Source organism: Lissotriton vulgaris, chromosome 4_1, assembly GCF_964263255.1.
Source record: "Lissotriton vulgaris chromosome 4_1, aLisVul1.2, whole genome shotgun sequence".
Lineage (NCBI taxonomy): Eukaryota > Metazoa > Chordata > Amphibia > Caudata > Salamandridae > Lissotriton > Lissotriton vulgaris.
In genome coordinates this window covers 1,386,360,623-1,386,384,048 of record NC_141691.1, presented here as the reverse complement: position 1 = coordinate 1,386,384,048, position 23,426 = coordinate 1,386,360,623, and the positions used below count along the sequence as shown (strand labels likewise).

At 45.8% G+C, this 23,426-nt stretch overlaps 1 protein-coding gene across 6 annotated transcripts in view; it reads right to left on the bottom strand.

Moving 5' to 3' along the window:
- GREB1L (GREB1 like retinoic acid receptor coactivator) overlaps positions 1–23,426 on the bottom strand; it is a 558,043-nt gene that overhangs the window by 245,568 nt on the left and 289,049 nt on the right. For all 6 annotated transcript variants that reach the window (XM_086965622.1, XM_086965621.1, XM_086965624.1 and 3 more), the window contains one exon: positions 6,665–6,824. In XM_086965622.1, coding sequence (XP_086821748.1) covers positions 6,665–6,821 — 157 coding nt within the window. In that variant the 5' untranslated portion in view covers positions 6,822–6,824. The remainder of the gene's footprint in view (positions 1–6,664; positions 6,825–23,426) is intronic.

Sequence of the window (23,426 nt, the reverse complement as noted above, 5' to 3'; positions counted from 1 at the left end):
GACTATGGCAATGCTCTTTACATTGGCCTCCCCGAGAAACTTCAGCAAGCTCCAGGTGACCATAAAAGACGCAGCCAGGCTGATTTTTATGCTCCCTAGAAGGGCCCATGCCACTCCTCTGCTGTGTAAGCTGCGTTGGCTCCCCATCAAACAGAGAGCTATATTCAAGTGCCTCTGTATTGCTCACAAAGCCATTAATGGACAGGCCCCCCGTGTATATTAAGGAGCGCCTAGGAAACAAATAGTGTCTTAGTAGTTTTGCAGCTTGAAGATCTTTCTGGATTCACTATGCTGTGCATATTCCGCGGTCTTGTGGTTGGGTCCGGATTCGTAGTCTTTTCTTTTTTTTTTTTTTTTTTTCGTAGCCCTTGTGGGCGTCGGCGTCACACCTCCTCGGGTGCACTTCCGGTGACGTCGGCGTGCTTCCTGCGGAAGCTCCCACTCTTGGGCGCCATCTTCGGATTCTTTTTTCCGTGTTTCTTTTGTTTCCGAAGCAATGGCAATGTTCTATTTAGGTGAGAATCTTTTACCGCTTTGTCCTTATATTCTCTTACTTCTCTCCCTTCTTATTTTTATTTTATTTTTTTGACCACCTCTTCTCTCTCCAGCCTCATCTTTCTGGCGGAGGTGGGTGGGTTCGCTAGTGAATCCAGAAAGATCTTCAAGCTGCAAAACTACACCGACAGGTAAGAAACTATTCGTTTTGCAGGGTGAATCTTTCTGGATTCACTATGCTGTGCATAGATTTTGTAGCGGTTTCTCATTTCTGTGGCGGCTGGGTGGAAGATGAGCTCTGGTTTCTGAATATATGCTGGAGCACCCTTTGTCCGACTTGTGCTTCCTTGTTCATCTGAACATCCACGCAGTAGTGCTTCGTGAATGTGTGCACCGAAGCCCATGTTGCCGCCAGGCATATGTCTTGTATGGGTGTATTGGCCAGGAAGGCTATTGTAGCCCCCTTCTTCCTAGTGGAGTGGGCACGTGCCCCCTCTGCCAGTTCTTGTCCTGCCCTTTTGTGGCAGAGTTGGATTGTTTGCGCGATCCAGCGTGCAATAGTGGTCTTAGTTACTGCCTTGCCCATGTAACTGTTGGCGAACGACACAAAGAACTGTTTCGTTTTCCTGTGTCCTATTGTCCTTTCAATGTAATGCATGACCGCCCTTCTGGCGTCTAGGGTGTGCAGAGCTCGCTTTGCGCTAGTGGTTGGTTTTGGGAAAAAACTCGGTATCTGTATGGACTGGTTCATGTGGAATTTGGACACCACCTTCGGCATGAAGTGTGGGTCGGTCCTCATCACAACCCTATCATTGTGTATTTGTAAGTAGGGTTCCTGTAGCGTTAGCGCTTGCAGCTCGCTAACTCTGCGTAAGGACGTTATTGCAACCAGGAAAGCAGTTTTCATAGTTAACATCTGTAAGGAGGCCTTGTGAAGTGGCTCAAAGGGCTCCTTCATGAGTTCCGTCAGGACTACGTTCAAGTTCCATGCCGGTGGCGGCACACGCTTGGGTGGTGCGATCCTCTTCGCTCCCTCCAGGAACCTCTTGACAACTTGTGATGTGAAGAAGCTTCTGCCCATCTCACCCCTTGTGTAGGCCACTATAGCTGCCAAGTGAACTCTCAAGGAGGACGAGCTGAGGTTGGAGTCCCTCTTCATTTTATTGTGAAGTCTTTCCCGCCTGCACCACATCGTGAATCTTTTCCACTTTGCGACATAGCACTTCCGTGTGCTGGGCCTTCGTGCCTCCCGAAGGACCCTGAGGGTGCTCTCTGGCAGTCTCAAATGCGCGAACTCTATGTCCTCAGGAGCCATGCTACTAGGCTCATGCTCTCTGGCTCTGGGTGCAGCACCTCTCCGTTCTGCATGGAGAGCAGGTCCTTTCTTCTGCCGAATCTGTGGGGTGCACACTGTGTCATCTCCATGATCTGCGAGTACCATGTCTGCCTCGCCCACTGTGGCGCGACCAGTATCAGGGTCATGTTGCTCGCTCTGCACTTGCTCAGTACTCTGTGCATCAGTGGTATCGGGGGAAAAGCGTAAGCAAATGTCCCGGACCAATCTATCCATAGGGCATTCCCAAGGGGCCCTTCTTCGTGTTGTCTGGATGCGAAGTTTCGGCATTTCGCATTCTGGCGTGTTGCAAACAGGTCTACTGATGGCGTTCCCCACCTGTACAACAGCCACCTTGTCTCCTGAGCATTGAGCTCCCACTCGTGGGATGCCGATGTCTGTCTGCTCAGCCAGTCTGCCTGAATGTTCTCCTTCCCTGGTAGGTGTATGGCTAGTAGGTCTATCTGGAGAGGGATGGCCCATCTCCATATCTCCTGTGCCAGCGTTGAAAGCGTTGTTGACTGTGTTCCACCCTGTTTGTTGATGTAGAACATCGCCGTGGTGTTGTCTGTCTGCAGCAACACCCTTTGCCTGTACAGTCTTGTCTGGAAGGCTTTCAGTGCAAGGAAGATTGTCTTCAATTCGAGGTAATTGATGTGCTTTGTCGCATCTGCTGGCGTCCAAAGACCCCTCACTTTGAGTTCCTCCATGTGAGCGCCCCATCCCTTCAGGGATGCGTCTGTGGTGATGGTCACTGTCGGAGTTGGGGGTGTTAGAGGCTGTCCCCTTGTTAAGTTCTCCATGGTCCACCATGCCATCTCCTTCTGCACTGCGTGCGTCACCACCACAAGATCCTCCCAACTGCCAGAAGCCTGTGACCATTGTTCCTGGAGCCATTCTTGCATGGGTCTCATGTGGAGCCGCACATTCGGCACTAGGTGGATGCATGATGCCATCATCCCCATGATCTTGCTCGCAGTCCTCACTGTCCGAGCTTGTCCCTTCCGGTAGAGGCGAGTTTCCTTGACCAGTGCCCTTGCTCTCTTCTCGCTGGGGAACACTTTGCCCTGTAATGTGTTGATCTCTGCCCCCAGGAAGATCTTCACTTGCTCCGGCTCTATTGATGATTTCTTCCAATGGACGGAGAACCCCAGGTTTATGAGCGTGCTCGTCACTGTATGTGCATGTTGCTTGCACTTCTGGTACGAGTTTGCTTTCACCAGCCAGTCGTCCAGGTAAGGGTATACGTGTATCCCCTGTCTTCGCAAGTGCGCTGCGACTGCCGCGAGGCACTTCGTGAACACCCTCGGTGCTGATTTTAGTCCGAAGGCTAGCGTTGTGAACTGGTAGTGGCCTCCTCCGATTGTGAACCTGAGCATATGCTTGTGCTTCTCGTTCATCGGTATGTGCAAGTAGGCGTCCTTGAGGTCTATCGTGACCATGAAGTCTCCGACCTGCAATTGCGGTAGCACCTCCTGCAGGGAGGTCATCTTGAATTTTTGTGTTCTTATGAATTTGTTGAGGAACCTCAGGTCTAGGATGGGTCTCATTTTGTCGTCTACCTTTGGTACTAGGAAGTATGTTGAGTATATTCCCTTGTTTCTTTCCTTTAAGGGAACTCTTTCTATGGCCTGTTTTTGTAGAAGTTCTCGTGCTTCTTCCTGAAGCCTCGACAGCTGTTCTCTTGCTGGTGGCCTTCCCCTTGGTTTCCTGCTTGTTGGCTTTCTCTCCAACTCCAAGCAGTATCCGAATTGGATAATGTTTAGGATCCATTTGTCTGATGTTATTTCTCTCCATTCTTGGAGGTAAAACTTTAATCTTCCTCCCACTGGTGTCATGTGGTCGTAGGTGTTTAGATTGTCCTGACCCCTTCGTACGTGGTGCCCCCTGGGATCTTTCCTGTGGTCGGGCACCCGGAGGTCTTTGAAGTCACTTCGAGGTGGGCTGCTGCCCCCCTCTTCTATTCTGGCCACGTCCATTTCTCCCTCGAAAGGACTGACCTCTTGGTTGGTACTGCCAGGACTGCTTCTGCTGACCTTGCTGAGCCTGCGAGTCTGCCTGGTGTGTCTGCTGGAAAGCCTGGTGCGATGTACCTGGCTGGTTTCCACCTCTCCCGCCGGGCCTCCGTGACGGGGTGCCTCTTTTGTTGCCTCTGAACTGCAATGCCCCCATGGATCTTGCCGTCTCGTTATCTTTTTTGAGTTGGCAGAGTTTCTCGTCAACTGTTGCACCGAAAAGCGTTTCGCCGTTGAACGGTGTGTTCAGGATACTGTGTTGCACCTCGGGTTTGAACCCTGAGATCCTGAGCCAGGCGTGTCTCCTTTCCGTGACACCCATCATCATGAGCCTGCTGGCGGTGTCTGCTCCGTCCAGGGCCGTCTTAAGGCAAGAATTTGCTGCGTTTTTCCCTTCTTCGATCAATTTTTCGGCCTTCTGCCTGGCATCCTGGGGTAGGTCCTTCACCAACTGCCCCAGCCCCTCCATGATCTGGTACATGTGCCTGTTTATCAGGGCGTTGGAATTAGCCATGCGCCAGTGGGTCGCGGCATTTCGTTTGATCCTTCTCCCCACCAAATCCATCCTCTTGCTCTCCTTATCCGGTGGTGGGCCAGAGGTAGTGGATACGCTCGCCCTCTTCCTAGCTGAGGCCATGATAATGGAGTCTGCGGAGACCTCGCCCCGAATGTAGGCCGGGTCCTTTGAGGAGTGTTTGTACTTGTTCTCTGTTCTGGGAGTTACCGCTTTGCATGTTGCGGGCTCTTTGAATACTTCCTTTCCCTGAGCCGAAACGCTCTCGAGCATTGGAAGGAACTGGCTTCTTGTTTGTGCTGGGAGCAAAGTCTCTAGCAGGAAGTCTGCTTTCTGCCTTTCCTCGTCGAGCTTTAGCTTGAATGCAGCTGCGGCAGATTGTATCGCCGAGTTGTATGCCCCGATGTCGTCCGGCGGCGAGGGCCTCGAGGGGTATGAGTCGACCGCCTCTTCCGGGCTCTCGGTGTCGACATCTAGGTAATCCTCCTCGTGTGGGTCAGAGGTGGCCGACTCGGCGTCCAACCTACTGCCCTCTTCCTCCTCATAGCTGTAATCCTCGTAGGGATTCTCTTCACCTTCCTGGTCGTCGACCATCTTGTCGCTAGGCCCATGTCCGTCGACATGTTCTTCTTCCTCTTCGACCAGATCTAGCACGGCGTGCTTGGTCTTGTGTAGAATCGTGAAGGCATTCATCTCGGCGGCGAAATCTTTCTTTTCTCCGCTGCAAGAGGCTCGCCATTTCGGCTTCTAGCCGACGTTTTTTCCTTTCCATCTCGGCCGCGTTTTCGGCTTCGGAACGTTCGGCCCCTCTCTTCGTCGCCTGGCTCGGCGGCGAGATTCTCGGCGTCTATGACTTGGACGTCGAACTGGCTTTCGGGTCCTTGGACGGCGCCGAGGCTTTAGGGTCTTTCTCCCTCGACGTCGATCGGTCCCTTTCGGCGACGATCTTCGACGCCTTCTGCTGTTCAATAGCTCTCGGCGCCAGGGACTCCTTCTCCGAGGATCCGCCGGGCCTGTTTGTGGTCGCGGACGGCAGATGTCGCTGCGTCGGCGCCTTCGGGCTCTTGCCCTCGTACTTTCGAGACTCAGAGTCTCTTGTGTTCTTGTGGGACGTCGAGTCTCCTACCTCATCAGGTGTCTTCTTGTAATCGGTCTCTACGACCGTGTAGCTGTCGTCTTCGGCGGCAGCGTTGTCCTCTTCCTCCGAGGACATCCCCAGCTCGTACAGCGATGGCGTCGGGGCTTTTCCTTCGAGGGCGGCGTGTGCTACCCTCTGTCTCTTCCTCACACGAAGGGTCTTCTGGGCGAAGACTGAGCAGGCGTTGCAGTCCTCGCTTCTGTGTTCCACCGGTAGGCAAAGGTTGCAAACCGGATGCTGGTCTTTCTGCGCGTACTTGTGTCTGCAGTTCGGGCAGAACTTGAACGGCGTGTTGTCCATCCTCGAGCGTTCAGGCCTCCCTGACCGCGTGGACGTCGACGATCGTCGAAGTTCGAGGTTTTCTCCTTCTTTTCTCTTCGTCAAGGTTCTGCGAAGTCTTCTTTAGTCTTCTTCTTCCAATATCTTCTCCAACTTCAAATCTTTTCAGTACTTTCTCCAAAAATGTCTGGAGCCCAACGGGAACGATCCAGACCCGACCGCGGAAAAAAGAAGCTGAAGATGGCGCCCAAGAGTGGGAGCTTCCGCAGAAAGCATGCCGACGTCACCGGAAGTGCACCCGAGGAGGTGTGACGCCGACGCCCACAAGGGCTACGAAAAAAGAAAAAAAACACCAAAGAAAAGACTACGAATCCGGACCCAACCACAAGACCGCGGAATATGCACAGCATAGTGAATCCAGAAAGATTCACGCTGCAAAACTAGGTGCCGGGACGTACACTGAGGTCTTCCGAGACAGGTCTGCTGGCCTGCGCGCGGATCAAAACCGCATCCAAAGGCGACAGAGCCTTCGCTGCCCTGATCCCTCAACTTTGGAATAAACTTCCTGAGAGCCTCCGCAAGGATTCGGCTCTCCTCCCATTCAGGAAGTGACTCAAGACCCTTCTGTTTAGGGAAGCTTTAACTACAGCCTAAAGCTTTCGCAAAGTGCTTGTTTGGACTGCTGGTGGACGCTGGCCAGTAATTATGCGCTATACAAACCTCAGTTAACATAACAACATAACAAATTCATTTTGTTTGCCAATCCGGCAGCATCCATAAGATCCACATGGAGAAAAAGCCTAAGCAACCAGCATAGCCATTTCTAGCCACAGTGTGCATCTGCCCTGCCTCCTCAATTAACCTTTAAGCACAAAGCAAGGCCACTTTACCTTCTGGGGTGAGAACAGGATGTTCGGGGTCCAAGTAGAGCTGAGAGAAAACCGGCCTTGGCACAACACTGCTGCACCGGAGCGACGCCTCGATGGAATTGTGAAGTGCTTCCTCAAAACGGGCAGACTTAAGTTGCCCAGCATATGAATTCCCCATGATCTAAAATAAAATGGGAACAAAAACATTTACCAAAAATTCTAAAATCTATAAACGCAGATGCAATTTGGCAACAGTGGCATTACAAAGTTTGTGAGAAAGAGTGAGAATATAAATACACACACATATATATATATACACACACACACTATATATATATATATAAATATATATATATATATATATACACACATATATATACGCACATATAGAACTGTGAAGCACTGGTTCTTGGTAAACTATAGGCAGGGCCACTGGAAGAACGAGTCAGGGGATGACCAAATTATGCGGTACAGGTGACTAAATAATGCAGCAGGAAAGGGCAAATTATGTGGTGTGATGGGGTACATAATTTGGTAGTATTGCTTTATTGTTTTGTCAGTTTGCACTTGCTGACACAGTCTGGGCAAAGATTTCACCTCATTAGTACCAATATAACACCCAAATACAGCAAAAAGCAACAGAAAAGGTGACCAGTCAACCTTTGTAAAGGTTCTTCCACTTCAGGGCAACTTGAGTATCCGCATTTTAGTAACTTTTGATCATAGAGCTAGAAACATTTCTTTGTTAAAATCAGCAGATTATGCAGCAGATGATCGGCTATGTGGCAAATGGGTAACCACATAATTATAAAGAAAACACCACAGCCGCAAACTTGCATAATTTCAGTGGAGCTCACTTCAGGTGACTTTGCATACAGTTATTATCATGCAGTTACAGTGTGTACTTTTAATACTACCCATTGTAAAAAGTAACAAGCATTGACAACAAGTTTCTGTGTTGAGCAAACATTTGATATACCTGCATACAGAAAGAATGTTAAGTAATAAGCGGCCAACAAAATTCTCAAAGGGAGTGTACCTGTAAAACAGATGGTATAACAGGATCTTGCGTGATAATAGGTGTCGGGGACAAAATTGAAAATCCTAATCTGGCTAATGGTTTTCTAAGAATTTCACAGCATTTATAGTGTAAGAGTGGCAGAGACTAGGTCTAGTCGGTTATTAACAGCCAAACAAAGCCTGCAATGCAATGCAAAACAATGAAATGGGAAACCTAGATACATATTGGGCTTTGTGTACAATGCCAAGACCATGGTTTGTCTATGGCTTCTTGCACACTTGGGTGCCTAAGAGCTGCAGTACTTTGTGGGGTCCTGTGGTTCCTGGGGTACAGAAGACACCGTCTGAAGCCTGCAGCGGCGGCCTGGGTGAGTTTCTCACCTGAGCCGGTTTCATCTTGTACTCCTGGCTGCTGCTCTCTTCAACTTCAAAATAACCATCACCAGCCTGAGGGTTTTCTGCTGCCTTTTAAGGAGACTCCGAAGCTAGTCCACTTCAAGTTTTCGTTCTCTTTTCATCATGGCTGTTCTTTCCTTGACTTCTTCTAGACTTTCCCAATCCATCATGTGGTGTTTGCTGCCATTCCTTTTTCCTTTTTTACTACTCAATGGCCTCAGTCTGGTTGGAGGAAGCATTGTAACAAAGTCGTATTTCTTTCCTTGTTTTCTCACTCCCTTTGTTTGATGATCCGGACTCTTCACGATTGGGAATTCCTCGCCTTGATTCCCGACTCCTGGTTTTCTCCAAAGCTGTGATGACTGCATCAGCAACACCCTTGGCGTTTTTCTCCTGAGGAGGTGGCAGCTTCTCGAGGGCACTTACCTACCACATATTGCAGTGTGTGGTGGCATTGTGGTTTCTGGAAACAGTCGCCCTTACATCGCACAGTCACTCTACGATGCAGGGAAGCACTGAGCTGTTCAAAGTTAATTGGGCTATGTTAATTGGGCTATGTAGCACAATACGCACAACTTCTTTCTGCAAACTTACTAGCAATAATGTAGTGCTTGTAGCCATTTCACAAGCTAGGAACAAAATGTTATAGAGATTTGCTACACTGAAGTGGTACCTATGTTACTTTTCTTGAGGTGAAATTTCTGCATTTCATAATGTTTGACCTTTACAAAGTTTCTCAGTGGGTCTTCGCCCTTGCAAACCTTCTTTGTGGTTTAAGGAATAATTTTCGCTCTCCACCATGCTGTTAAAGGTCTGAGGCATTTCTCCCTACCCATGACTACAATCAAGCTGAAACCTGATGATATACTACAGATGCAGTAGCTGGTGCACATGAGCAACCCAAGATGATGGTACTTAATGGGGTTTCTTGTGATATATAGGATGTTTCTTTTTCAGTCTCTTTTTTTCCTACGTTTCAACGCCTGCAATTTACCCAGTCATTTTTTTATTGTGATGACTAAATACATATGAAGGTCCTTCTTGGACAGATGCTGACCCATCTATAAACACAGTGGGCGCAATCAGCAAGCACTGCCTACTACCATCTGGTTCTGCCCCATTGGGACAATGGGACCTGCTGAGGCCACCGCCTGCATGGAAAGGGTGCGAGCAGGGTCCACACAATCTGTGGACCTTAATGCAGGGAGTCCGCCAGTCTGTCATTTAGGCGAGCCCAGGAGCTCATCGTTGCCGGACATCCTAGTCACCTATGTGACAGTCCTCTTCTACCCACCTTAGTTGAAACCCGCAGCTTTGCATTTCGCACAGCAGACTACTCATGCGTTGTTGGACTACTCATGTGAAGGCAGCTGGGATGTTCAACGTGCTTGGCATGCTCTTGGAGCACCACCAGCCGCCATCTTCTACGTTCAGCAACCAGGCCGGTGTACTCCACTTCCTGCTTGTCAGGCTACAGCGAGTATTCCCTTAATGCACCTTCCTTGATTGCCCGGTTGAAGTAAGTTCAAAGTGAGGCACTACTGCCTTAAGCAGTAGCTCTGGGTAAGGGGTTGTTGTTCTTACAAATCTCTGCTATCAGTGAGCAAGGAGGAGTGAGGATTCTAAGTAATGTGATTGGGAAATCATGTAATCCCTGGCCTTTTCACTGTAGGCTGCTCTCTGTTTTTTAATCACCTCGGAGTGCGGGTTTATCAGTGGTTACTGAAATCACATGGAAGACGGAGACCTTTGAATAAGTTATGCAAGGTACCAATGAGCACATTATATAGATTGATCAGCGATAAGTGTGCTTTTGTTACAGGTCTCCTTCCCCGCTGTTCCCTTTCCTCAGTTGTTGACCTCAAACTTCTGTGCTATAATAGCATCCAGAATTGAGGCTGTCGAGAGGTGGACCAAACTGGACAGCGAACCAACCCGGAGGGATCCAATCACGATATCGCTGAAAATTCTTTAACTGAGCGATAAGTGGGTACCAGAGCAGCATAGCTGCCTGGAATATACCTGGGGTGCTACATTTGACGTACTGTTACTGAAGTTTATGCCTTCAGTCCTGTTTTAAGTCGCTAATAAGCTTGAAGATACGTTTCAGCCAAAAAAAGGGTAGTACTTAGTTACTAAAAAATGTTTTAAAGGCGTGTTGGGACACAGGCCTAGCCAATGTGAAAACATGTCAACATTATTAGAATTTAGAATAAGTCACTGCTAACTGGTGGAGAGTTAGGGTACTGAGCCAAAGGTGAATGCATGTGACGTCACCTGCAGGTCTCATGCTGGTACCCTCACCTCCTAGCTTAGAAACCCAAAGCATTATGCTGCTTAATGTGGTGTGTACCCGTTACACGCTTTTTTTCATGTGAGTGCTGGGTGAGAGTAATGTCTGTGTGCCCCACCTTCACACTCCGAATGAGAGATGTGCCGGTATGTGTGCAGAGAGAGGAATGGGGGTGAGGAAGTGTGCCTGTGCGACTGAGGGGTGTGCCTGTGCGACTTTGGGTGGGTGCCTGTGGGACTGAGGGGGGGTGCCTGGGTAATTGCAGGGTGAACCGGTGAGAGCAGGGTTGTGCCTTGCCGTTTGGTGGAGGCAACGACAGCATACCAAGGACGAAGACATCCAAAAGGCAGAACACGGCCCTCGGTTTATTTCCATGTTTACAAATATCCCACAGCTGTTGCCTTCATTAATTATACACGCAGCCGTCAGATCAAAGCCCTTCAGACTTCACACGCCAGAGGCGCGCTGGCCAGGGCACACCAGTGCATTTATGAGCTGCGACCATCACTCTGACGCGGGAGGAGGGGCGGCCCGGGTGAGCCCACCCCCAGAGCGATCACTGCGGCAACTGGCAAACTTGGCGGCAACAAACTCAAAGGGAACGGAGGTCAATCAGAGGGAGGTGCCAACCGTGGGAGGGGGGTGGCCAGATGACAGTCAGTGCAAGATTATGGTGAAGGTTAGCATCCAGCTGGTTTGGCTCAGAGACACATGGCTGAGGACAAACGCGGGGTCTGAGCTACAGATACAGGGATAGTTCGTGCGCTTTAGAGGACAAACGTATAACTTGTCAATATATTCTGTAAGTATTTGCACCTCGCCGCTCGTCACTTCACAAGAGACCGTAGAATATCACATGGGACCCGTGGAATGGTCCTCGAGAGCAATGAATACGTCCAAACGCACGGGCAGGGGTAGAGCAGAGGTCTACAAGATTTTTTGGTCTCTTTTAGCCATGTTCTCTAGCAGCACATCTGTTGTTCAGCATGGCTGAAAATTACTGAGAGCCCAGAATCACAGGAGGTTGCGCCCTCGCCCAGTCTCTTTGCCCACTATTGAGTTTATTGTCCTGCCCCTCCTAACACAAAAAAAGCGCTATGACAGGTCCTGCACTGACCACATCATACCACTTTTTTGGGTGACTTTCAGCCATGTTGAACAGCAGATGTGCTGCTAAGCAACATGGCAACAAGACATTCACATTGATAAGGCCAATAGCTCGGGAATTGCAAAGATCCATTGGCTTTGCCAAAGCTTGTTCAATATTGATGTGGTCATGCTGAACAAATATGGAAGTGATAGTGAAAAAAAAACAGTTGAGGAGCATTGAAGTAAAGCAAGATGTGGTGTAACAGCCAGAGCTGATGACAGAGAAACAGAGGAACCAGGTTTGAATGTCGGGTAGGCTGAACAATTATTGATCCTGGGCAAATAACTTACGCTTCACCCTGCCTACAACAATGAACGTGTCATTGTGTAATGTAACTGGTGGGCACTGAAAGTGTTCCAATACCATTGGCTAGTCTTAACACTGTGGCAAGATGGAGGACGGAACAAGCGCTCTAATACTGTAAGATTGTGCACTAAAAAAAAGCAGCAGCGAAGAGGAAGGTAGTGGAGGAACGGGTCAAGCAAGGAATCAGGAGTGGATGGAGAGATGGCAAGCACCAATGGGAAAAAACCTTAATTGAAGCAGGATCAGCAACAAAAATGAAAGTGTCATTGTGTAATGCAAATGGTGAGCACTTAAAGGCTCCGATACCATAGCACTACGGCAATGGCAGATGATACAGCGAGTGCTCCAATATCACTGGATTGTGCAAAAATAAAAATGAACAAGGGCTGTTTGTGTTTTAACACATTTTTAAAGAAATGCATTTGTTTATGTGCACATGCATACATTTTAGCGGTATGTGTACAAGGGAGACGGCCTGAAAACACAAGTACTCCTATGGAGTGTTTGAAAAGAAAAAAATAGCTCTGCAAACAGGGAGCAGTGCAAGGACCCTTATAGTTGGTCCATGCGCTATGGGAGCGCCAAACCCAAGAAGAGGGCATGATGCCAGCATGCCATGACAAATGGCATCAAAGACAATTAGAGTGATGCTGAAGTTTACCAATGGTAGGAGATTGGCGGACTGTAAGCCCACAGAAAGAACACAAAACATCTCTTCAAGACAGCGCATGCCAAGACCTAAAAAAGCATCAGGCAAGAGGCTTTAAAGTGTTAGTTAAACTAGACTTCCTCCTAGTCAGAAAAGATCAATCCTGCTATTGAAGAATGACCAAGAGATATGGACAAATGTTCACTGACCGAAGCATCACTATAGCAAATAAGGGATTCTTCCCACAACCACAGAAAGATTAGGGGTCCTCTTTGGGATCAATTGGAATTGAAATGAATCAGATATCAGTTTATTTGGGCCGTACACCTGGGGACACCTGGCTTCCCTATACCTGCGGAACCCTGGATCTCTCCTGTTGAACATCTAATGCAGTCCGCTTAGACTACCATTAGACTCGATAAAAATCAAATAGCAAAAGTATTGTGTGTACCATTGCAAGTGCAGTCTAATATCTAAGAAACAGGTCTTTTGTCTTGAGGTTTGTAATTATTAAATGCTACCACAAGACCACTTACAGAAAGCCTATGTTAACTATTCAGTTTCTTTTAAATACTGGCTTTTATAAAGAAAAAAAAACGAATGGCTCTACTCTATCTAGGGGAAGAAAAAAAAAATCTGATTATGAGGTTTCTGGCACATATGAGCAACACGTAGGCAGACAAAACCAAGACTAGTGGATTACAAGTGGAAAAAAATTAAGGCTAGCTTTGTGTGTGGGAGAAGTGGGGGGAGAAGAGCTCTCTGGGCCACATCTGCTATTGGGAAAACGAGAAGCCTTGAATGGGAGGACAGGTGGCCGAAAACCACAAAGCCAGATGACATCTCACCATAAGCTGTGACAAGTGGCAAAGAAGCAGATTAAGTCTGAACTGGTCAAGCGCAAAACTGAAGGAAAAAAAACACTCCGGGCTCCACACGGCGCCTGCAGCCATCTGACCACAGGTCGAGCAGCACGAGCCGCCGCGTGTCACAAAGGGCACAGGGTCTATTCAGACCGGAGGCTGCATGGAGGGACGCGGTTTTCATTTTCATGCAGGTCCCCAAAAACCAATACCCTGCGTATGAAACCAACTCACCGTCCAGTGTGTAGAAAGGCGCCAAAGACAATGCACAAAAGTCAAAAACAAAAGGGGGCAGAATGACACCAAAAACCATTAACTTTGCTCTTTGCCCGGGTTATGACGAAGTGGGTGCAAGTTGAAGGCACTCGATGCGCCACTGCTGACGCAGACAAAATATAGGCGTCTGAGAGACGTGAGAGCCTGGGAATGGCTCGGATATCTGTCCTATCAGTTTATTTGCGCAGATCTTTGAAGCAAGCGGCTACAGAAATGTACAAACAGTACTAACATGGCGTGTTGTTAAAGCAGCAGCTGCACTCGAAATAAACGTCTACCGGAAAAAGGGGCAAATGCTTCACAGAAGTAAAAGCACGCAGGAGTCACGAGGGTTATTGAAAGCAAAGTTGGGTCAAGAAGACAAACGGAAATATGGAAGGAGTCGGAACCCAGAGGCACACTTTAAGGGAGGAAATAACTAAAACACCTACTTTTGTAAACACTTCCACCAACATTTGGAAACACCCCCCAATTATCTTTCCAAACCCCAATGTCTGCCTTTCGTACCAGACCGTCCGTCTGCAGCAATACACTTTCGACACCTACCCCGAAATGGTAGCTCCAGGAGGCCATGGGACGGGAAATGGACCAAGATTGTAATGTTGCGCAAAGCTACCATCATCTACGATGCATGTTTTTTCATTTGATTGTTTCAGTCCTGCTTCTAGAGTCTGGGTCCCGTTTCAGCTTGATTCTGGGACTTCTGGTTGACTGGAGCCGTTGTCCTCTGGTGTTATTGTGTTTTGTCAGGGAGATAAAGATTGGACAATGTGATTTATTGTTTAGTAGAGTTTAGTTCGGGTAAGTGATGTGATCAAGTAAGACCAATCTTTTGTGCTGTGAGCCAGCTCTGGACTAGACACACTAAGTTGAAGGCAGTTTTCCATACGAGACAAGAGTTTTATCTCTAAAGAATGGAGTACCAGTGGCTAGCCCAGAATACATGAACGGGCAGTGGCACAACCAGCTTTAAACTATCACCAACCATTACATACATGCCTTGTTGAAAAAATAAATAAAGGAGAAAAAAAAAGAACATATCTTTTTTAGGGTAAAATTTACTCACATGGACTCCAAACACATAAATGACCATTAGAGAACTGCTCCAGTATATTAGTGAGCAAGCTCTTGTACCCTGGACAACATTTTGAAGAATGGGAAAATGTAAAGCTTAAATTTAGTGCTCACAGAAGCATATGGTTTTGTCTTGCGAAATATGAAGCTGTCAGCCTGTATCAAAACAAAAAAAAAACTAGACCTGAAAGCGCAAAGCCTGCAGCAGTCTGGCTGACAGACGGTAAGAGCGGCACGCGCCACATGCCACAAAGGCCACCGGGCCCTATTCATATCACAGCTTGCCCCCAAGCACAGTTGTTTTCATTTTCCTGTCATGCCCTTTCAACTCTAATCAGCGACCTATCCACCCCTTCTCTTGAGTGTCAACTGTTAGGCTTGGAAGACAGACAGCGACATCCCGGCAAGTGCAACGCAGTGTGTGCGTTGCTTTGGAACTTTCAACCCCTATGCTCTTACGCTGCATTGGGTTTTCCCTCACCGCATTGTTTTGGAGCACAGAGGATCTGAAAGTGTGTAATCAGGGGCGTCTGTCATGGTCCCAGAGACATTAGAGGGGCACTTTTTTTGTTGCTGCCCCTCAAATGTCTTCAGCACCTGATGGCCGTCTGTCCCTTTTGTGGTTTTGTGTCGTTTCAATGTGTTTTGTTATTCTCTGAATAGCATATAGTGTATATGATGGTCATTTTATCTTTGGTTGTAGGAAGGAGTGAGGTCAGTATTGCTCCAGTTTTTTTAATGCTTTTGGGGAACTTTACATCTCATAGTTTGACAGATGAAGACATTAAATTAACAATTTTGCTCCTAGTGTGGGCAGGCAGGTGAGCGGACAGGTTTGTAAGGCTACTTCTGTGGGTGGCACAAGTAGTGCTGCAGGTCCACTAGTAACATTTAATTTACAGAACCTGGGTATAAGGGACACCAATTTACAAGGGACTCACAAGTAAATCAAATATGCCAAACAGGTGCAAACCAATCATACCGTGCTTAGAGGAGCGAGGACATGCACTCTAGCACTGATTAGCAGTGGTAAAGTACCCAAAGCCCTAAAGCCAACAAAAAGAAAGTCCTAAAAATAGGCAAAAGACGGCAAAACATTTGGGGATAACCCTGTAAAAAAGGGCCAGGCCCAACAGTTATCATCTTAGTTTATCTATCATTTTTGAAGGTCATGAAACTGGGTAAGACTTGTCAAGCATTTATTCTTGGCCAACAAATAACTCCACTGGGCTACAGCAAAGCTCACCTCTAATTTTTCTGTCAGAAGGAACTATATTTCTTATCAAAATAAAGCTAGCAGAGGGATGTGTAGACCTGTCGGATCCCATCTTGGCCAGATCATTTGAAGGTCATGTGAGTTCATGGGGGGAGGGGAGGGGGAATCGGGTTGAAAATCCCACAGTATGTTAGAATGATACAAAGAGAATAATCTGTACAACACAAGTTTCACATCTTGCTCTTGGTAGCCAAGAAGATTAAGGAGAAATTATCTTTTGCGCATGTGGAAGATTTAGAGCATGCTTAGCATTTTTTTCTTTAGCAAGCACAAGTATGTACTTTTGTACATTACTAGAAAATCGTCTCCTTGGCCACAACCTTGGAGGTTACAATGGACCATAGGGGGTAAGGCACTCCAAGGGACCAAACACACTAAGCTACAAAAAGACTCAGTGCATTGAACAGGACTAACATATATAAATCACTAAAATCCATTCTATCCAAAAAACCATCACAATACGAATAAATATTGTTGTGTACATCATACCTACAAAGCTACTTTATGAGATGCACAAACCTCAGATACAATTTTTGCCTTCAAAGGCCCTGTTTATATATACTTGTGCGCACCCACACCCCTCCGGAACACACTAATCATGTTTTTCCGCCACTCATTCAACAGGCACACACAACACTCATAGTCACACAGGCTACATTCTCGAACACTACCCTCAAGCATACACTCTTACTTTCTTTGACACAGAGCACTTAAAAACACACTAGTTTCTGAGACACTACCTTAAGATGTGTGCGTAGAATCATTGGGTAAAGACAAACAATTCATGCATCCACATACGCTAGATACAACACTCAACAGGTCTATATGCACTACCATTAAATAAAGGCACGTTAAGCAGGTAAAGCTATTTTGAGTCTGGTGAGAATAATCCTGGCTTCGCATGGCCACACATCATTGAAAAGGTAGGCATAAGATAGTAACCTTTAAAGAGGATTTTCCTTTAGAACAGCACCACTCATGCTGATCCCAGTTACATTTAGAAAGAACAAAACGACCCTTCACTCTAATCGCAGGTTAAACACGTACAGATACACCTTTCCCACTCATACCAGCGTCAGTGAATTTTACTTCCTCCATTTCCACGCATTCTGCACACAAACATACTGCGCCAAGGAGCTGGACACAAGCAAGAAGGCAGACACATGGAGCAGGGCACCAGGAATAGAGAGATTTGGTAAGAGGTGAAACTATATACAACATCACAGCATATTGAAGCTGGAACATAACCTAGAGACGATATGGTTAATGTAAAATGGCTTGACTGCAATATTTTCCGTCAAGTATTAATGGTCAAAATAAAAACAAGATGTAAAAAAATAAATATATATGGCATGTCTGAACCTTTACGCGTCCCTTTGCCTTACGGAAAAATTTAAATCTACCTACTGCTGAAGTGGCCCAGCCAAGTTCTGTGTGTAGCCTTGGCCACATTTTTTATGACTAAAGTTGAGACTGTTTTTAATGCTTTTTTGGGCTTAGCGATGAGTTGCCCTCGGGCATGCAATCAGAACCCTGAAAGGGATGATCAACGGAAAGACACACTAGAAGAGTTTACACCTGTAAGCATGAAAGAGACTAAAAAAAAACTTCACAGGTTAAAATCAGGGTCACCACATGACCCATGTCCGGCAAAGGTAGCCAAGTAGGCGCCTGTACCTATTGCTGTAGCATTAACAACAATTTTTAACAATATGTTCGCCACCGGACAGTTTCACGCATGTTAGAAACGTGCATCTATCCTTCCATTGCTGAAAAAGCCAAATTTAGATACAATGGATCCCAGCAACTATCGTCCCATCTCAAGGATCCCACTCCCAGCCAAACTAATTGAAAAGATGATGAATCATCAACTCAGTGTGTTTCTAGGGACAACTCACGCCCTGGACCCCTCCCAACACGGGTTCAGAGTTGGCCATAGCACTGAGTCTGCCCTAATAAAAGCTACTGAGGAAATTAGAGGAGTAATGGACCTAGGGGGCAGAGCTGCACTGGTCCTGTTGGACCTCTCCGCAGCCTTCGACATGGTGCATCATGGAATTTTGATGGACCGGTTGAAAGACATTGGGGTGCAGGGGATCTCTTGAATGCGTTTCTGACTAATAGAGAACAAAGTGCGGCAATGGGAGAATACGTATCTAAATCTTTCGTTCTACCATGTGGGGTTCCTCAGGGCTCCTCCCTAAGCCCCACTCTGTTCAATATATATGTCAACTCCTTGGCCCCAATTATTAAGTCTTTCGGCTTTAAATTAACCTCCTACGCAGACAATACACAAATTGTGTTATCAGTGCTGCCAGGGAGGGAAGATGGAGTGGCCTTACAATATCAGGAATGTATGTTGGCGGTGGGTAGGTGGATGGGCGAAAATTGCCTGAAGCTGAACACAGCGAAAACTGAAGTCATTGTATTTGGCGTAAGTAATGACTTTTGGAGCCCGCAATGGTGGCCAGAAGAGATGGGTGTTCCCCCCTTCCTGTGGCAAAGGTGGAGAACTTAGGAGTTCTAATAGATGACCAACTCACATTTAGGCCCAGGTCAATGTCCTAACATCCTCAATTTATTTTCTTTTGAAAATGTTGCGGAAGATACTTCCTTTCCTCCCCGAAAGCAGTAAAAAGACAGTCGTTACTGCCCTGGTCTTACCCCAGCTAGATTACTGCAATAGCCTGCTGCTGAATGCCCAACAGGAGCTTCTTAACAAGATGCAGGTGCTGCAAAATTCAGCAGCCAGACTCCTGACGCGCATTACAAAGTACGCATCTGTGTCGGCTGAACTCACGATATTACATTGGCTGCCAGTGCGGAAGCGGATTGCTTTTAAGGTCTTGTGTCTGGTTTTTAAGGCCTTCCAAGGCTTTGGACTGGCCTGTTTGAAAGATTATTTTCAATGGTATAACCCCCTCAGACAGTTAAGATCATCGAGTTTGCGACTGGTCATAGTTCCGCGCATAAGGAAAGCGCGATGGGAGGGGGGGGGGGGGGGGGGTAGGAGTTTTGTGTTGTGGGCCAGAAAGGCCTGGAATGCCTTGCAAAATACCACTGATCTTATGACCTTCAGGAAAGGCATTACGACTTGGTTGTTTACACAGTAATCCCATCAGTTCATACCCTTTTGGAGCATTTCATCAGCGTCAGACACGTCCGGGTAACAGTGCGCTCTATAAATGTTAAATAAATAAATACTGCTGACAAATCCACCTAATCCCATGAGCGTCATAACTGCTTCTTGATGTTTTACTGTCACGCCACTAACTATTTAATCAATAAAGTCACCAATTTCATCACACAAGACCTCACCGATGGCACATTTGACCTTCGACATCAGAATCTTTCATATTGGATGGTTTTTAATTCAAACCACTTGTAAATGTGTACCATAGTTATCCTGCGTCAACACAACCTGGAAAATGAAGTGGAGCAGTTTATTAACTTTGCACAGAAACCTCCAATATTTATGCTACATAGTCTTATCAAACAGTAAGACATTCAAATCAACAACTAAAAAAAATTATATAACTTATGAAATAGGTAAAAGTTTGCGAGGGCAAATATAGGCTTTCTTTTCTCTATAATCTTTCAATTTGTCTACATTTTAACAGTGATACTGCAGTCCAATTACATTTAGTGCCAGTTAAAGTATCTGTAATGTGATGGAACTACACCCATCTCTCTTCAACATGCAATTTGTACGAGGATAATTACTTGCGCACAGCTGTTGATCATAACAGCAGCTTTAATTAGTCTTTAAGTCTACCTACTTCTTCATTACTCCACAACATAAGCTCTACAAAAACATAGCGCCTCACGTACAAGGTTTCTAGCGTTCTCAAACCCTCCGATTCGATAAATCAGAGGGTTGGAGAATGCCAAAACCCTTTTTCAAATGTACTAAACCCATTTAATAATTCAGCAAAGGTTTGTCAAATCGCTAAATGGGTTTAGGAAACCATTAAGAATTGCTATTTGGAAGGGCTGTTTTAAGGGCGTCCTTTCCAAATACCGATTTCTTTTAGTATGTATTAATGCTCTTCGACAGAAAATCAGTCACAAAACATTAATAGCTTACCACTAACTTCAAGGAGGTGGTAAGCCATCTGCGAACAGGAATGAATCTCTAAGGGTTCGCTTCCTCTTTGAGCACGCAGACGAAAAGATATTTTTAGGAGTAGTCAGTGGTCAATGGGGGCCCTCTGACTACTCCTATAAAATGCATCCCGTTTTCCTTTAAGAAAAACAGGATGTGTTTGAAAAAACACAATTCCTTTACTTAAAAGCAATCACAGACATGGTGGTCTGCTGACCACAGCAGGTCAGCATCCATGTTATTGTGGCCAATCAAAGCGGATTGCAATTTGTGACATTCCTCATGCATATTAATGAAATAGGTTGAATTGCAACCCACTACAAATCATTATTTTGAGAGCTGACAAAGGTAGGTGCGCAAAATACCAATGCATTCGGTAGAAGTCGGTGCATAAATTGTGACCACTTTTACCAAATCCAATTTTGTGCATTTTAAATAGGGAACTGCAAATTGTTACTAGTTGCATTAGGCGATTTGTTTGGAATCTTTGAACATCTGTCACATAGCTGTTTAAAATAGTACTGCAGGCATACATCTACATTTAATATCAGCCAAGATGCCGATCTGCTGTGAATGAATCTGCAGCAGGACACATAGTTGCAGACACTGGTATAGCAAGCTCTACTCGCCACACAACCTCTTCAGGGACAATTCGCCTGTGTGTTTGCAGACATTCTTCACTTTATTTTCTCTGTGAGAAAATGTTGTTTACTTGGATCCTGCAAATTCTATTTCCTATGGAATGCTTATGTGGACACCTTTTGCTCGACAAAGCTACTGTAGCCTTTTTCATGAGGTGCATGATATATTATTCCGATCACCTAAGTCATAAAGGCAGAGTTTTATGTCATCTGTGATATTATGTTTAAGGTCATGAGCAGCACGTTATATATATTAAACTAAACTATCCATAGGTTAGAATGCATGGTCTTTATTGGTTCACTGCATAAATCATGTTCGTTCGTGGAAATTAAAAATATTTGTAAAAATGTAATTGATAGTTAGGATATAACAGTTAACATGCTATGATAACAAAAAAAAGATTGATTCTAAAAAGCTTGGAATAAAAGTCCTAAAAAAAAGGGGGGGGGCCTACCACCAAACAAAAATTATCCTGTGTGGTGATTATGCCAGGTAAACTCGGGTCTACTGTTGTCGTTTCAACGAACTGTGAGGGCTCACATTGAAAAGGTTTCCTTTTAGGTCGAGCCTACGAGACAGTGTTTTGAGCCACCAATTTCTTACCATTGGTTGACTTTCCCCGTCATTCTCATTAGTTTGCTTCATTTTTGTATTCCAGCTTTTTAATCTTGTGTTTGTCCCTCCCAAAAAAACACAACCTCTTTATCATCTATTTTCATTGGCTGCCATCTAAACTTCCATTGTTTACTTTTCAGGACTACTTTTTACTTTTGTGCTAAGCGTTCCATAGAAGTGCATGTATTTTCCGGCTATTTCCCTCTTATATTGCTCTTCCTCTGCACTCCGTGTTGCTCTGTCACTCGTCACCTCTATATTACACGCTCTGCCTCATATTCATCCCCCCGTTACTTTCTTGTCTGTGTGTTTCTCCTCACCCACTACACATTCCTCTCGCCAGTTGCTTCTTCTCCCCAACCTACTCTTCACATTATTTTCCCCACACGAGCCCTCTGCTATGCTCCCCCCATCTCTCTGTGATACTCCCTCAACTTGCGCTTCAAAAAAAGAAATATCTTGTTCTTATTTTATTGTTTTATTTACCAATCCAGCTTGGTAAATAAAATCATTTTCTTTAAACTTGTGTTTAATTTATCCATGATGCACAGCATCGGGATGCTGTACAGTAAAGCTACAAAACCACTGGCAATGCCAACTGGCCCCGAAAAAGCAACCTACTGGCTTTGCTAATGCTTATTTTAGTTAGTGACACTGCTTTACTGAAGGTATAAAGCTCATGGAAGAGAGTATTTTGGCCAAACTAGGCATTGTTTCTAAACTTTATTTTGGTGTATATGCATGCAAAATGTTGCATTTTCCCCTAACAAATGTGGCTTCTTTTATGGCCCATTCACTTCATGCTTGTTTTTGGTGTCCTCGGGATATGAACTGCAGAAGACTTGCAACACAACTATTTATCAACAACAAAGCATCAAATACTCTTAACACTGCTAACCACTACACCTTACTAACACCAGGCACCGGTCCCCAAAGGAATCCTGGAAACCAGGTGAAATCAGATCAGCATCCCAACGCCATACTATGCACGCCACACACACGTGTAGAACATAACACGTACTGAACACAAATGCACGTTCCTTTCTACAAATGTACAGGCGCTTCCTCAAAAAAATACTTTCACTGTCTCCAACGGATAATCAGTCCAACAAATGTAAGTTTGCTGGAATGAGCATTTAACTAATATTCATTTGTTTGTCTAAGAGCACATTAATCAGAGCAAAAGTACATTCGTTGGGTTCTCGTCTATATATTTCGAATAATTGATGTGGCTTGGTACACGCATCGTTAACTGCTCACATTAAAGTGTAAAGACGCAGGACTGTTAATCTAATGGCTTTGTGCAAGCCACATTGGAACTAAAATCATATCTCCCGTTTAGCCTGCATCGTAAACGGCTGGATCATTTCATCAGTTTAAATCACTTTCGTGGTGCAGGCAGATCCACAGTGGATATCCAGTCTGGTGAAATGTGAGGCCGACAGCTTTGACCTATTTCAGGTCTTTTGTTTTGCAGGAGCCCGTGTTCAAAGACTACTCAAAAACGGTTCCAGTAAACCCGTTTTAAATAAAGTGGTTTTACACCAAATTACTCATGAACAAATAAAAATGCAGCGGCTGTACACAATTTGATGTACTTTTTGTCCCAAACTGACAAAGTTACAAGAAAAAAATATGTTTAATGCTTTCTGGACGGGGTGCGTGGTGTGCCTATGTGGGGGTGTCACTGTCAATACGGCAGTATATTAAAGAAAAAAGAGCGAAACACACACCCCAGAAGCGCACACGTGCCGAAAGAAAAGAAGCCTTTAGACATTCTCCAGAGGTCCATTGGTTAAAAGCACACTCGGCTCATGAATATTTAACTAGGCGCGTGGGTGGCACTATGGAGTGCCATGGCAGGAAGAAGCATGCCACTAAAGCCAGGCCATCTTAACACTGCTCAATATTTTAGATGTCAGGGGTCAGCGGGTCACACCCTTAAAGTGGCAATGCGGTTCCTTCCAATATCTCAGCAGAAACCTAAAGGAAATTCGCCCTCTAAATACATATTTATGACCACAGCTGCCTTCCCAGACAGAAAAGTGCCACAAATTACATGAGACAACAGTCACTGAGGACGATGAAAGCAGGCTTCAGCTATGTAGTTGAAAATGT